Source organism: Mycteria americana, chromosome 4 (genome assembly GCF_035582795.1).
Source record: "Mycteria americana isolate JAX WOST 10 ecotype Jacksonville Zoo and Gardens chromosome 4, USCA_MyAme_1.0, whole genome shotgun sequence".
Lineage (NCBI taxonomy): Eukaryota > Metazoa > Chordata > Aves > Ciconiiformes > Ciconiidae > Mycteria > Mycteria americana.
Genome location: NC_134368.1, coordinates 52,020,875 through 52,037,404, shown reverse-complemented (window position 1 = coordinate 52,037,404; position 16,530 = coordinate 52,020,875). Strand labels below are relative to the sequence as shown.

The following is a 16,530-nucleotide window of genomic DNA, read 5'->3' as shown; positions in this document are numbered from 1 at the left end:
GGGACATTGTCCCAGGGGTCCTGCCTACACCTGCAGGGCTGCGGGACCACAGCCTGGAGAAGCCTTGGTGGCCTTCAGTGCCATGAGGAAAGGCACCCCTGCATGCCCTGCTGCCTGTGAGGTGGGAGGAAAGGAGGAGAAACCCAGGGGCGTGGGGATGAAGGGATAGGGATGGACAGACTCAGGTCTGGTTTCAGTTCCCAGCTCTTCCACAGAGGACTTGCCTGACTCTGGCCGAGACAGGACGGGCAGATAAAAATCCTCCTGCTCTCTCTGTGGAGACAGCGAGTCCCTGGGGCTGGGGCTGCATCCTGCCTTGCTCTCATTTAGCAACCAGCACACCGGGCCAAATCCAGGTGAGGGAGGGGAAGGGCAGCATTTGATCAAAGCAAGCGACAAGGGGATGGGCTGGGGTGCTCACCAGCAGCAGGGCCAAGGCAGAGGCAAGCAGCTCCCTTCTTCCAGATGCTCAGAGGTACGGCGAGACCAGCAGGAGAGGCAGTGCCGGTGCCTGGAGCAGCCCCTCCTTTGCTTCCTGACATAAAGGCAGCCACTCAGTCAGAATTAAACATCAAATTTATTGCATAATACTGTACTATGTACACACACATTGAAAATAAACATTTGATATAATTGTATATTTGTCTTCAATGCTGCATTAGAAAGAGGCTGGAGGGCTCTCGGTGTAGCCCCCAGCTTGTCTTAAAAAAACCCAGAAGCCTAAAACCTTTTGTTACGAGGTGCAAAGTTCAATACTGTATATTGAACATGGTGCATAAATACTATGTCCTAATAACAAGTCAATGTCAAAACCACCCTAGGCTTAAAATGAGATTTACATCAAGATCTGAAAATGGGGGGGAAATCATTCAAACTTCATTGGGGGGGGGGGGGGGGGGGGAAGACTGGGGGAGAGAGGATAAAGGCTCTTCAGTCTTACAGGATAGATTTTCGTAATGATTTTGCGTAGTCAAGTCCTAACGTACATTTCCAGTCTAATTCATACAGATTGTCCTTTAGGGCCCCCCAGCAAAACAGCTGTCAAGTGAAAGGGCTCTTCTCAAACAGCAAAATAAAGTAACCCTAACTGCAAAAATAAAACCAATCTTCAAACAGAGGGTTATCGCTCCAATGTGGATCTCATGCTTATTTCTTTGCTCTGACCCTGATGAGACTGGAGAGCTTGTACACACCTCATACACTCACACACCCCCGCACACTCTCATTGACACACGCATGACTCCTCTGGAGAAAGGCGGCAGCGGGAAAAGCAGCCACCCCACCTTGTATTGGAATAACAGGTCTGTTTGGATGGAAAAACAGGGCTCGGCAAAGCCCACCCATCTAACCTGTAGACTTGCCAAGACAGAAACACAACGCAAGAGAGATGCAATTTGAGAAACCCGTTATTACAGGTAGGGTTTGTCCTTCCACAAGCCTGAACACAAACCCCGCTCCAGAGGAGTCTGAGGCTTCTTTAAGAAGACATTGCTTGGAAACAAAATTCGAGACAAATAAGGAAAAACAAGCCAACCCCCCCAAACCATCATATTCTCCATGAGACATCCTGGGTGCAAAAAGACAGAGCATCACTAATACACCGCCCTGGGGGTCACAAAGGACATCCCAGCCCAGTACCATCCGCCAAGGACCAAAGGGCAGAGGGGATATTTCCATTTCAAGCAAGCAAGAACCAGCTTGCATTTAAAAAGGGAGGGGGGGGGGGGGGGGGGGAAATCACAGCTTTTCAAAAAGGAGATCACTATTTCATCCTCAATTTCCACCATAGCCTAAATGCAAGGAACATCAAAATATTTAAACTGGACTAAAAGGAGAGGTAAGTATGTGTGTGTAGGGGCAATAAAAGCAAACTACAAGGTATTGCCAGGAGGGCAGTGGTGTCAAGTTGGAGGGCAAACAACAAAAATACCCACGGAACTGATTTTGTTCAGTAGATGAGAAAATTCAAAGCAATAGCCTCTCCCTGCTGAAGCCCCACAAAATGCTGGCAGCATCAGGCTGAGACTGCATAATTATTATTATTATTATTAATTATATTTTCCCCCAAAATGTTCTGATCCATTCCCTTACAAAAATAAAGCCAAGCCCATCGTTTTCTTCCTCCGTACCCAAGTGTCTGTGCCTCTCCCACACTGGTCAAGCTAAGCTAAAGCCCTCGTAGTGATCGATGGCTTGCACCAGCCGGGCACTGAGGATCTCCTTGCTGCTGTACTTGGGCAGGTCCAGGAGATTGTAGCAGGTATGTGCCACGGGCAGGTACTGCTCCCCGCTGGCGGTGGACTGGATGACGATGCGCAGGCTGGACATGCCGTAGATGGGAATGCGGTCGCTGCCCGTCAGAAACACTAGGAGAAGCAGAGGGAAGGCAGGACAGTTAGGGCAGGCGACCTCACGACGGCTGCACCTGCAAACTTCATCCCTACCCGCACAGCAGGACCCTGCCTGGAGGGGCTGAAGTGCTGCCTAAACATCATGCAGGGCATGGCTGGCCTCACAGGGGAGGTGCAGGAGAGCAGAGGCAAGAAGCAAGGCCATTGCTGGGTGCACAGATGAGTAAATAAAGCAGCCCACGGCTCCCCCTTCCCTTAAAAGCTCCCTCTTATGGGGGAGTTACCCACAAAAGCCTCTGCTGTGAAACAGGACTCCCAGGACCCTCTCTACCTGGCTGCAAACTTCAGCATGCAAGTTTTGGCCAAGCCATTTTTCCAACTCAAACATGCAGGACAACTAGCTGACTACTCACTTCTTTGCGGGAAAAAAAATCCCTCACATAAAAACACTGGCCTTTATCTTTCCAGCAGTCACAGAATCAGAGAGTGGCTGAGGTTGAAGGGACTTCTGGAGGCCCTCTGGGCCAACCCCCCTGCCCAGGACTGTGTCCAGCTTTTGAGTATCTCCAAGGATGGAGACTCCACAACCTCTCTGGGCAACTGTGCCAGTGCTCCGTCACCCTCACAGGGAAAGTGTTTCCTGATGTTCAGAAGGAACCCGCTGTGTTGCAGTTTGTGCCCATTGCCTCTCGTCCTTTCACTGGGCACCACTGAAAAGAGCTCCATCCTCTTTGCACCCTCCCTTCAAGTATTTATATACACTGATGAAGTCCCCTGTGAGTCTTCTCTTCTCCAGGCTGAACAGTCCCAGCTCTCACAGCCTTTCCTCATAGGAGAGATGCTCCAGTCCCCCAATCATCTTCACAGCCCTTCGCTGGTCTCTCTCCAGTATGTCCATGTCTTTTGTGCACTGGGGAGTCCAGAACTGGTCACAGCACTTCAGGTAGAGGGTGAAGATCACCCACCTCAACCTGCTGGCAACACCCCTCATAATGGAGCCCAGGATACCATTCGCCTACTTTGCAGCAGGGGCACATTGTTGGCTCATGGTCAACTTGGTGTCCACCAGGACTCCCAAGGGAGCAAAAGCTGCTGGCTGTAGTAACAAACTCAGAACCACCTGCCCTTAAAACCATGTCTTTCTCCTCGTCTCCCCTTTTGTCCCCAAATAAAGTGACCCACACACAGCAGCTCAGATCTGTGGGTGGCTGGGACACTTGAAGCAACACACACACACACACACACACACACTTCCCAAGGCCACTTCTGCAGGGGATTTCCTCTCCTCAGCACACCACCCACCATACCAGCACAAGACCACCACCATCAGGAGGGGAGGTATCTGCCACCCAGTCACACCAATACGTGGTCTCATTTTCCTGTCACATTATACACTAGCTTCCCCCCTCAGCTGTCACCCTACAACTGCCCCGTTGCCCTTAAAAAGAGTGCAGCAATGCCTGAAAGCTCAGCTTGCAGAAGCAGGAACCAGATTAAGTAAGGGGACTGCTATGAATTCACCTCCTGGCAATGCAAACAGATGGATACTGCACCCCCTTGTGAGAGACTGCGTTGGATCTTGCACTGCACATATCACCCAGTGATTTTGAGGGTAAAAATGAACACAAAAGAAAAAAAACAAAGAGAGAGACAAAACAAATTATCTGACTAGCAGATAACTCGGGGGATAATCAGTCATGCTGGATCAGCCTCTAGCACTTAATGCAATGTGCCATAACCCTGGAGCTCTGCAGACACTCCCACCTGAGTCTTCAGTTTCAGGAGACGCTCTGCACCACTGCAAGGTACTTACAGAGAAATTTCTTCTTCTTTTCCAAGGGAAATGCATGAAAGGTTTCCCAAAACATTCTCACAGTTGGGTGTGTCGCAGTGTAGTCTCCCTTATAGACAGCACTCTATTAAAAACCAAAAAGGCACATCACTTCATCTGGCACTAGAAAGCAAAGACTAAGCAGAAACCAGACCTGATCTCTTCTGGTATCTGACATCAGATCAATGTCTGACAGTTATGAAATGGAGCACAGGATGGCTCATGGGCAATAGCATGGCTTAAAGACACAGCAAAGAGTTCTCCTAGCAGTACGTGGAAGGCAAGCACCAGGCGTCTAGCTATTCAGCTAATTACATGTGTCATGAGGAATCCCGGAATACCTGTTCACAGGCTGGGATCCTGAACAGGATTATGTGTTCTGCATTGCAAAGCCACTTTTACTGCTGAGGCTGAGACAGAGTAAGTAACTTGCTGATCTATGTATTTTGAAAGGATACAACTCCTACTTTGTGTCCAGACTCCCCTTCCAACTCTTGGCTGTGTACTTTTTGCCCTTGTGCAGTGGAGTGAGTTTTACTGTAGGTGAAGACCCTGACTTTGTCTCTTCCCTTCAGTCTCAGGTTTCATCCCTAAAAAACAGCAGATGGAAGTCCTTCTCCCCTGTCCTTTCTCATCCTGAATTTCCTCCCTGAGCTCTGTCAGTAGCAGGACAGCCCAGTAAAACTTTTCATGTGAATGATGGCAAGGTGTACAAGGAGCATTAAAAAAAAAAAAAAAAAACCATCCGTGGCTCATCACATCTCATGTCCCAGGCTAGTGCCCACCTCATACAACTGCGCAATCCTGGTACCTGTGAAAAAGAAAAATACAGCAAGAGGGAAGCTTTACCTCTTCCAGTTCTTCCCAGTTGTAGTTACTGTTTCCAACTATCATGGCCCTGAGCTCTGTGGGCTGGAAGAGTTCCAGGACCTTCCCACCACACACTTTCAGGAAGCCAGTGGAAAAGGCCGTGTACCACTCATGGATGGAGAGGTTGAAGATGTAATTTACATAGGCTTCAACAAATTCTTCCCTAGTGCATTGAGAGAGAGCAGGCAAAGGAAAGCACTTTTAATCATATGCCTGAGCAGCAGGGGATATGCTAAGTTTTCTTGTTTCTGCCCATAACGTGTCTTGCAAACATGAGTTTCCAACAGGTTCAACCCACTGCCACCCTCCTCACTGCAACACAGACAAAGTATTAGGCAGCAAGTACCACCATGTGTGTGCTTATTCCCCAGCAATGGCAGCATGGGAGGCCCCCGCAACAGCCCAGGCTCTATACTACCAATAAACCCACCCAGTGGCCTTGCATCTAGTTGTCCACAGGGCTGGGAGGGAGCCAGGGTGACACCAAGCACTGGAGAAGTGTCAGGAACAGAGCCCTCTTCCCTGTGGAACCTGTGCCTGCACAGAGGTTGTGTGAAGCAAATACCAGGATTCAGTCACCAGAGGAACGTGTCCACTCCCTGGCCCAGCTCCTGCAACCCTACATTTAGCAAGTCCAGGAAATAACCTACAGCTCTTCTCAGTCCGCAGGTGTCCGGGGTTACTCAGCACAGGGCTCTGTGCCCACCTGCAATGACCTCAGACTGCCAGGCTGCTGTGAGCAAGTGCTCCTGCTGGGGAGAGGGAACCAAATCAAACAGTACCCAGAAGACTACCACTTCCAAAACCAAGAGCCTCATGGAGCCCTAGTTAGGTACCCTGTGAATTTTCAGACGCAGCTGCTGCTGACTCAGTCCCCAACAAGTCTTGCCAGTGTTTCAGCACTTTCAAAGCCAAAGCTGTAGCCTAGAGGCAGATTGAGGAAATCCTTCTCTGAAGTCTTGATCTGAAACTGCATGGCCCTCCCTCCTGGCCCCAAAGAGAAAGCAACCAAAAGAAATCAAGAAACACCCCTCACTACAGAGCAAGAAAATAGTCTTAGGAAACCTCCTCTTCAGCCTTCACACCCTGGTTAAATAAATACAGGACTTGTGCATTTGGAGTACGTGGCAAAGAGAATGACTCCTCTCAGAATGACAACCCTGTTTTGCTTCAAGGGTTCCCAAGAACAGCATTAAAATAAAAACACCATTCTGTAGTCATTGGCAAGAAATTTGTGGCAGGCCCTGGCCAAACCCTGTCTCTGGATTTTGTTAGGAGGTTAAGCATCTTTATTCTACTCTCTTTCATATTCTCAAAGCACCAAGATCTGAGTGCAACACTAGGATTTTATTTGTGCAATGACTTAAAATATTTCCAGATTTTTTTTTTTAATCTGACGATAATGCATCAACCAACGTGGCAAACTGGGACACAAAACTCCACTGTGGGTGGAGGTGTCATTTTTGCCTGACATTCGAGAGCAGCTCACACCTGCACTCAGAGGACAAGCAGATCAGGGAACACCACAGAATCAGATATCTCAATCTCCAGCTGAGGTGGTCACAACTGAAAGAAATATTTTGACCCTTTTGGTGGAGGAATTCTCAATGCATATGCTATGTAAAAGCAGCAAGGGATAAGTGAGAAAGTAAAAAAGAAAAATAAGGAAGCAGACTGACAAATATGAAAACTTGGAATAAGAAATCATGTAGCAAAGAGGGAGTTATTTTCCAGCGCATTTGTTTTATTGTCATTTTCCTGATAGTCACCTGAGCATTAGGGAAATCCAAGCTGATTAAGCACTTAACTGTTGCTTAATACCTCTCTAGCTGTTACGGTCATGAACCCTTTATCAAGAACATTTTATGTTGGAACACCCAATATGAACTCCAAAGGAGAAAGGGAAAATGCAGGCATTTCCTACTTGGCATTTTTCAGTCAAAGTAATCCTGGTTCCCAGTATTACAGTTCCTGGTAAACTTTCCTCAAGCAGGAAGGGCAGTGCCCAAAGACATGCACACAGCAAACTATTCAGGCCAGGAGGTCAGCAAAGTGGTCCCTGGCCTCTAAATGTAGGGGGTGGAGGAAGTCATTAAGCACTGTAAGGTGGATGAACCGACAGCCATGTCTAGACTTGGATTTAGAGGTTAGCTTGAGTTCAAAACTCTGGTCAAGACGAAGCAATTGCATTTTGGAATGTGTTAAGCCGATAGAACTACACACTAGCCTTTCCCCTTAAGGATTTTCTCGTCTTGTTACCTATCCTGACTTAATAAACAGTTGCAGGAACTAACCTGGGTGCTCTTCCCAAACATGTGCTCAACTAAAATCTTTCTTCCTCCCCCTAGGCCAGTATGGCACACAGCAGAAAAATGGCTGTTTTTCTTTTGAGTGTACATGCCCTGCCTAAAAACCCAAAGGGTACTATCACTGGCATTTTCATCTTTACTTCACTGTCACAAGTGTAGATTAAACTCTCCTCTCCTTACCTGAAGCCCATCTTCTCTTTGCGGGGAGACAGACCTACACTGCTCCATCTCCACGTGGGTTTTGCATGGAGGCAGCTATTTAGCTGTAAAATTGCTCTCTTTTAGGCAGTAGTAAAGTAGGTAAGAAGGTAATACAGACAAAGCTTTTGTTACAGCAATGGCTTTAGACACCATCAGAACCCTTTTAAATAATCAGATTAATAGGAAATGACTTCAACTCCAGGCTTGCCAGCAAGGTCTTCGGCAACCCTAGCACAAGCCCCTAACCATGCTGCTGACTAGTCACTGGATCACACTGTTTTGCCAGCAGAGAAAAAAATTTGAACACTGCTTCAACTAATAAAGGCATTTGTAGAAATCCAATTACAGGATTATGAAAAGAAAATAGTTTAGCAGCTGGAAAAAAAGGGGGGGGAGGGAATGGTAGCTGTGCTAGTAATAACTCTCAGGTGTTCAGTCAAACGGAAAGGAATCCATGTACAGTAGGGCCTTATGGCTCTAATCAGGGATGGTGGTCCTCTATCAAGTGTACTCAAGGGAAAGTGTTTCCGGCTCCAGAATTAATAGCATAAACAAGTTTGCCAGGCTCAGTTTTGTTGGTCACGTACAGTTCCTCTTTAAACCATCAGGGAGATTAACCTTAAAGGGCCAAAATCATGTTGCAATCTGTATTTGCCATGAGAAAACTGCCAAGGGTCTATATGAAGGCCTTTTATAGGGAAGATGTCCAACCAAAAGGGCGTAGGACATTTTCCAAACATTGGTGGAAAGATGATGAAAACTTGCTTTTTATTCAAGTGCCACTGGCACCCAGTAACTTTTGAACCGGTCTTAGAATCTGTTTGCAGTGACTTCTAATTCTCTCCCACATTTCACCTCAGCCAAATTTTCTGTGGCATTGCACCCAACTTCACCACAAGTATGGGTCCATCCCCACATATGCCCCACTTACTTATTGTCCTTCTGCACCAGAATTTTATCTCCATCTTCAATCAGGTTCTTCTGCTCTGTCACACCATAGCTTTCCCTGCAGATCTATACAAAACCAGAAAACTAATTTTACCAGAAGTACTTTTCAGGCCACATGCCTGCAGAAAGATACAGAGTTCTCTTTCACAGTTGATGTCTGGCATGTGAAGTGTAAGCCAGAGAAAAGGGTATATGCAGAACGTTTTTTCTCTGCTCCAAACGCCCTGTGTACTTCACCACCTTCCATCATTTACATTTGGTGTAGGACTGCTATTAAGTCTAAATGCAAACTCAGAAAGGAAAAAAGAAAAATATTATTTTAGGTAAATTTCCTGTGAAAAACCCAAGAGATTGGTAACTAAAAAACTGTACTTAACTAAGCCCACATTCTCTGGCAATAAAAAGGACTCTCATTTTTACAATAGGAGCTCGCTAGGTTAATTCATCCGCTCTCACTGCAAGATGGCATGACCACAGACAGCTTCCTGCTTTTGCCTGGCCTAGGATGGCACCAGTACAAACATATATTCTGTACATACAAAACTGGTCATGTGGAGAAAATGCAAACGGGTCAATTTTCAAGTTGCCATACACAAAAGAAGCTCAGATTTTGACATGCAAGATGAGTTATTAATTTCAAGGTTTGGGATATCAGTTATTTATTAATTTCAAAGTTTTAGCAGATGCATCTGTATGTCTTTATATATTATGCAGTATATAGTGCAAGAAAGAGAGAGGAAGAATGTCCTTTTGTGTGAAAAGAGAATTTGGAGAAAAATCTCTTGTGTTACTTCAAAGGTATTCTTTTTTACACAGTCTGCATTATCATCATTATGGCTTCATTACCTCATCCTGAATTGCAGCTCTGACCTGCATGAGACAGTCCAACACAGGTCTGACTCACTCCAGAGGCAAGTTTGATCTAAGAGACTTTACGCGCTCTCATTTACGAAACAAGGAAATGGACAACACTCTCCTAGCTCAGCAAGGATTTTCTTCACAGTGTGTAGCAGAGTTTCCTGGTACCTTGTTTTTACCCCAGGCAGGCCCTGGACAGAGTCAAAAACCCAGATCAAGCTCAAGATGAACCTCTTAGAGCATCAGGACTTTAAAGCAAAGACATTGAAACACAGAAGCCCTTACCCTGCCCGAGTCAACAGAGGAAAACATAACTTGGAGAATAATGATGCCGTATCTCTTTGTGAGGTTCTAAATGTTTCCACGTGATGAGGGACATACCTGATATTCCAATGCACATCAAGATCGAATTCTTAATTTCAGGGAATCTCCGCTGTGTAATAGAAACTACTGCACCTAGGTCACTAGCTAGAAAAAAATTCTTTTACTGCCACAGTAGCACAGGAAAGCTGACTACCTCGGCACGTCTCCTAGAAACAAAATGCTGGAGGCTGTTGCTAAGAAAGTCTGACCAAGTAAAATTTTTAAGTTACAAAGTATTAATATTATGACAGCAAGGAAAATTCTAAATTGTGTTAGCATTTCAAGAACTGACCTAGTGATGTCAAAGCCTAACTTCCATTTTCAAGGAGAATACAGGAATCTACTTCTCACTGTCTAGTGTGGGAAGTTGGCCACTGGCACATAAGTTACGTGCAACAACGGCAACAATAAGGCTATTTGGAAAACTGCTCTGCTCAGTCTAATTCCTAGCTCAGTTTTCATGACCACATACAAGGGAGTCGACAACAAAGAATTTTAGCATTTTAACATTAACATAGCGTATGTGCTACAGGCATAGTTTGGAATAAACTGTAATATACATGAATAAGTAGATGGGCTTCAACTGTACCATAGCAATCACAGAGCTTATATGGTAAATGTGGCTTACTGTAAAATTCAAGCAGAATGTCTCTTCTACATCTTCCCCAGGATAATCTAAAAGTTGCTGAAGACTCCTACATGACAGGTAGGGAAAGAAATGAGAAAAAAAAAAAATCAGAGATTCAAAAAGCCATACATCTAAAGGGGAAAAGAAATTCAGCAAAAGTAAACAGCATCATACATCTGGGTAATAGGATTGCAAGAGGGAGAATCTGAGTCACCTGAAGGGGTAAGAAAGAAATACATCCCAAATAAAGACATGCTTTGTTAGAAGCAGGATAAATGCCAGTCCACACAAGTTATCAATATAGTCCATGCCTACATAGTACATGGATCCCCTTTACTGATCCTGGCCTTAGAACAGAATTACATTTCTAGTTCTTAAGGAGTGCTAGATATTTATGCCATCACCACACAAAGGTCTGAGGGAGTGGAGGAAGAAAGGGTGGTGGATTGTATCTGTATCCCCATCATGTAGAAAATATTTTTCTCCTATCTTTCAAAATCCTGCTGCTGTCTTCCTGGCATTTTACCTTATTATTGTTAAACATAGCTGTTGCTTTGTGCAGATAAATCAGACAGCAACTCAGAAGAAAAAAAAGACAGCAGTCAGTGGGATTTTAACCTCTCAGTGTCAGAGGGAACCAATATCCCCATGCAGTTAGGCAGAAAAGATTCAATATGCCATTTAGAAAAAGTAATTCCTTCACTCCATTCAACTCCCTTCTTTCTGGTATGGGAGCAGGTCAGAGTTACACTGGTTCAGGGATGGGACAGTTCACATCCTACGCACAGTTCCCATCCTGGGCTACATCATGAGAGATGCAGCGGATCTGCTTGCTAACCCAAGCCTGGCTTGGGGGGAAAGGCTGAGGCTAGGATTGGGGATCATGCATGCAGTCACACAGCAGAGGGACAGGCCCCCACCCCTGTTTTCAAAGGAGTGTGGGAGGTATCTTTTGGCTGTGTTGATATCCAATTTCTGGGGGTCGAGAAGGTGAGTACAGTGGTTAGAGCCTAAGCAGATGGATCTGACAGCCTGTGGGAGAGGAGAAGTCTTACATGAAATTCACAACCGGCTTATGTATTTTGCTAGGATCAGAGCCCCCCAAATTAATCAGTCACTCAAAAGGATCCGGAGGTGTTTTATTGAACTGTTTTTACCCAGTTTGCCATTTCTTGTTCTCAGATGGATGGTCTCCTTTCCCAGAAAGGCTGCAAATTTTGTTTTTCATACCTTCCTTCCGTAGGGGATAGCTCCTTCAAATCCTCTAGGCAGGGCTTCACGTTCAAGAGTTTTTTGTACAGAGCCAAGGGAAAGTGAAGGTCTACCACTGTGAAGTTGTATATTGCAAGACCGCATATGATGCCAATCAGGTGAAACCAGTTGTGTTCTACAAAACACTACAAAACCACACAGAGACATCCTGATGAGACACACTGTCATGGGTGCAATGCACAGTACCCTTTCCCCCATGCACTAAGAAGCCAGCCCCTGCTTTTCCAGCTGGGACAAAATCAGAGAGCTCCCATCAGGTCTCAGTTTGGTTGTGAATTCCTTGCTGGAGCGTGGCACAGAAATGAAGATTCAGAAACCAAGCCCTACTTTTTTTGTCATGAGCTGTGGAAACAGCAACAGCTGCTTTCCACCTTATCTGCCTTTTGCTTCCTTTTTTACATACCTCTGCATTTAGACATTAACAAAGCTTCAGTGTTTGCTGTCTACGTACTGCAAGAAAATGTGTTAACAGTTCTCTCCCTATCACCCATCCTATTTTCTATTAGAAGCTTACGCATAACCACAGTGCCATCCAGGCAAATATAGCAACATGGGTGCTGGCATACCAGCCTTCATCCCTTCGCGTATTTACTCTCACACTGGTATGTCAGTCACAGACTGGCTGCCTATATTTGTTAAATGTTGTAAATAAGTGACTCATTTTCAGTGCTTACACTGTCATTATTCTTAGTGTCAAAAGGCTTGTTTTTACAGCATTAACATGAGGAGTAATTGCTCTGTAATACTGTTTACAAGTTACAAAAGGTGCCGTGTAATTTCCTTCCTTGTAAAATGTAATTAATAAATTAGAAGAACCCCCAAGGCACCTACACCTTACAGGAAGACTGACAACATCATTTTCCATCTTGCTAGCTAGGCAGGCAAAGAAAAAAAGGACATAAACTACCACCTCCAGCATAATGCTACCTGACAGGTACAGAACTTGCACTCCACACCCTTCCAAAACCAACCAACTTCTACTACAAACAGTGTTTCTTGCCGTTTAAGAGCTTCCTCACATAAAGCATTAACAAATTTAGACCCTGAAGGTGATAGCGATGCATGACTAAGTGGATTGGTTGCAATTACATGAACAGCAAGGGAAGCACAGAATTCTAATGCCATTACGACCTAAACCTCTGGTTCTGTAAAATAGCACGATCATCATATTCATTATAATAAGAGTTCTATTAACTGTCATCTGATACTTAATACAAGTTTTATTATGGGATAAGAATAAAGAGAAAGAGCCCACTCCTTAAAAGGCACAATCATCACTGTTCTACTAAAGTTAATCGACCTATACTAATTTCCACTGACTGAAAATAGAGCTCACATTGTATCGTGGGTGGAAAATGAGAGGAAGATCATTTCTTTCCCACAGTTTGTCACTAACTTTCTTGTCATTTAAATGCAGCATACTATTTCAACCTGTGCGTATAAAGGGCAAGGGCTTACCGTGTCTGAAAACCACAGCAGGTTTGACTCTGGGTAGTATGTGAACATGCCATAGATGGGGTTGAGGAGTTCTTTTAACAACAGGAGGAAAAATTCCTTTGTAACTCCTCCAGCATCAACAGCTTCCTCACCGTCAAAGATGACCTGTAGAAAAAGCAGGTCCGTAACAGGGAGACAGAGCTGAGACTGAGTGAATCAGACATCCTTCTAATTGGGAGCCACGCAAAGCAATTTGTCTAACATGCCCAAACCCACTGCAACCCGTGAGCCTGTTCCAGTGCTCTGCTTGCAGGGAGGGAAAGGGAACAGGGGGTGGCAAATGAGATATTTTGAAAGTGTTTAACTCCTTATACAAATCATAAATAACCAGCTGTCCTCCCAACAACAGAAGCAGCAACATGACAGCAGCTGCTGAATTTTGTAGCAACCTCTCAGAGATAAAACATGCCCTATTCTAAGTGGCCTGTTCCTGCAGAAGAGCAAAACAGAGACTGCATAGTATCACAGAAATGTTTCCTCCCCCACACCTTATACAGCAGATGCACCAGGAAAAGAGAGTAAATCCCCTGCTTGCCTTCTTGTAAGCTGTCCACTACCAAAACACACCAGGAGTTGGAGAGGAGAAAGACTCAACCCCCGCATTGATTAGATGAAGTGTCCCTGTGTGCTATACCTATGGAGAAGCCACTGTACGCTGGTGAAGTGGTAACACGAAGGGCTGACAGGCTGCAGAAATGCCAGCTGGATAAAAGGGTGCTAAAGGTGTAGGGAAAACTTACTTTAAGAGGCTTTTTCAAATCAATGTCTGAATGGATGCTCAACTCCCTTAAAGCATCACCAACTAAGTTACTCCTGCGAACATGAAGTACCAGGAAAGGGCTTCTGGCCAGCAGAGGCTCCAGGGTGAGAAGCATGAAGACATTCTGCAAATTTGCACCATTTATTGCCACCTGTAAATGAGAGGGGTGAAAAACAGCTGCTGCTCAGCTCCTTTCTTCCTATGGAAGGAAAACAGTTAACTATATGCCTGGCATTCCTTTCTTCCTTACTCTTTTAGTTTGGTTTCCCCAGGGTATAAGGATTGTGTGCTCACTCTGTACAAGTGTGTGTGCATGTGTACCTACCTCCCCCCCCTCCCCCCCATTTCCCACACCAACACCTTTTGAGTCCACTGATCGATTCACTAAATTTGAGCAGAGAGATCAAATTCCTGAACACTTTGACATTAGGCAGGTGGGTAAGAGACACTTTATTCATGCTCTTACTGAGTCAAGAAACTCAGTGTGAACACAACCCTGATAAGAGTCAGAGAGTCCACAAGGGAAAGCACTGTTACTAACATAACAGGTAAGCAGTCAGTTGACAACCGCACCTTGCAAGGCACCAGAGAGCCCACTGCATACAATTCAAACCTCTCATCTACATGGGTTTTCTGGCACTGGGTAAGGCACGAAGTCCACTCAAAGCTTTGACCACACATAGTATATTCATTCTCATGCATCGTCCATAGTAAGTCGCAAATTCGCATTTGTAAATTCAATTTAAGTGCTAGTTGACCCTGAGACAGAAATCCACTAGAAACCAGGCTTCCTCTGTTCCAGCACTCACAGAAGTACTGGTTTGTTTGGCCTCTAAGTGGTTGTGTTCATAAAGATCCTATCTCTCAGGGCAACAAAACCTTTATCAGCCTGCTGTCCTGCCAAGATAAGGTAGATGCCCTCCTCACAGCAGTGCACTGCTCACAAACTGGGCAGCTGGAAATATACAGAAGAGGCTGGCAAAATGAAAGCAGGAGAAGGTGGCTCCAGCTTCTGAGCATAGGCTGAGCCTCCTCTGCCTTGCTGCAGGCTATGTGTTCAAGCAGCCATAGAAAAGCTAAGAGATGGATATTACATGGAACCAGCACCATGGCCACAAGTAATTGATGACAGTTGTCCACCCTGAAGGAACTTGACAACCAAGGACCTCAACAAACTCATTTCACAGAGGATGGCACTAGTTCTAGACCCCAGCTGCACTGGATGAGGTACCAGTGCCCGATGCTTTGCCCCTGCATGGGTCACCTGCAGGGGCACAGGCAGGAGCCACCTGCATGAACAATGCCTGGTACTGGAAGGTTTACATTGGCACAGAAGCCAGCCGTCCTTGTCACAGCCTGGCTGTGAGCTGGCTTGGCTGCCATCTACAGGGTAAGGGTGCTGGAGCTGAACACCTGCTGTGAACACGCTCCTGGAGAGCCTCGGGTCTGCACCTCTCACTGCAAATGGGTGGGTGAGTTGCTGACAACAGCTGCTGCTTGCAACCACAAACAGTGTCAGGAGTTGGTCTTCAACCCTCACTTCTGACAACCACCCCTCCTGCACCAGGCAGAAACTTGAAAAAGGTGCCCACTTATCTGAAAGCTTGTCTACTTTTCCAGCCTTACAGCTCCCCTCTAATAGACACCTCATCTTTCTGCTTATCCTCGGACTATCATAAATACATAAGCACTCCTTCTGTATACAGTTTAAATTTCCATCACATGCACATCTGGCAGTTCTGATGTTACCAAACATTTTGAAGTGAAAGACACCAAGCATTGCCTCTGCCATATCCAGGACAAAGAGGTTCTCCAGCTACTCTATTATTTCCGTGATATGGGAGAGCAAAGTGCTGTACACACTAACTCCCAGTGAACTCCTCTCCTTGCAGGCACCAATACAAAAGGCAGGAAAAGATGAAATGGGGCAGGAAAATTGGGAGAGAGAAGGATTACCTGCATCTGTAGTTCTGCGTCTGTCTGTAACATCTTGGTCTTAGCCTGAGCATCGAAGATGAAAGGATAAGAACACAGTGTCACAGCATCCTGCAAGAAAGGCAGGCAGATTGGTTCCTATTTACAGCTTCCATAGCACTTCTTTAAATAAGAATCATGAAAACCAGTTTTCTTACCTGCATGATAGATGGTCTTACTTTCTGTGAAGGAAAAAGAAATATGAAAATCTTTTACTCTTTTGATTTTGTGTCTTGTATTTTTTTGGATGGACTAGTTCAAAGCTGACCCAAAGAAAATTTTTCTCCTCTAGGACCAACAACCCATTTTTTTCCTCTTAAAGAAAAGCATGGGAACTTCCTTCTCAAGAAAACGCACAAGTCTGATTCAAAACTTGCACGTCAAAGGTTACTAAGAGGACTAACTGGCACAGAAGCCTGTGCTAGCCTGCCATAAGTGAAACTTGCTCTTATGCAGAAAACTACCCCCAAGGCAGAGACCATATGAAACAACAGGAGAGACCATAAGGCCACAACATGACAATATAAGACCTGCAACGTAAATTACTCGTCTCATTAGACATATCGATACATTTTTAACTATCACTTACATAAATTTGAGTCAATTATTGCTCTGCTCACTAAAAGTAAGCACAGAACAGCACTATTTAAATGCTGGAAAGTGGGGGA

At 45.2% G+C, this 16,530-nt stretch overlaps 1 protein-coding gene across 6 annotated transcripts in view; it reads right to left on the bottom strand.

The window, feature by feature from the left end:
* Nucleotides 1-558: 558 nt before the first annotated feature.
* HERC3 (HECT and RLD domain containing E3 ubiquitin protein ligase 3) overlaps nucleotides 559-16,530 on the bottom strand; it is a 53,325-nt gene continuing 37,353 nt past the window's right edge. For 4 of the 6 annotated variants that reach the window (XM_075500556.1, XM_075500557.1, XM_075500558.1 and 1 more), the window contains exons 16-25: nucleotides 16,021-16,044; nucleotides 15,845-15,934; nucleotides 13,869-14,039; nucleotides 13,090-13,233; nucleotides 11,590-11,756; nucleotides 10,360-10,426; nucleotides 8,494-8,576; nucleotides 5,032-5,215; nucleotides 4,165-4,267; nucleotides 559-2,366 (exon numbers count right to left, since the gene is read on the bottom strand). In XM_075500556.1, the coding sequence (XP_075356671.1) occupies nucleotides 2,158-2,366; nucleotides 4,165-4,267; nucleotides 5,032-5,215; nucleotides 8,494-8,576; nucleotides 10,360-10,426; nucleotides 11,590-11,756; nucleotides 13,090-13,233; nucleotides 13,869-14,039; nucleotides 15,845-15,934; nucleotides 16,021-16,044 (1,242 nt within the window). In that variant the 3' untranslated portion in view covers nucleotides 559-2,157. Of the gene's footprint in view, nucleotides 2,367-4,164; nucleotides 4,268-5,031; nucleotides 5,216-8,493; nucleotides 8,577-10,359; nucleotides 10,427-11,589; nucleotides 11,757-13,089; nucleotides 13,234-13,868; nucleotides 14,040-15,844; nucleotides 15,935-16,020; nucleotides 16,045-16,530 lie in introns of those variants that run through there. The other 2 variants (XR_012775546.1, XR_012775547.1) reach the window with 2 other exon arrangements.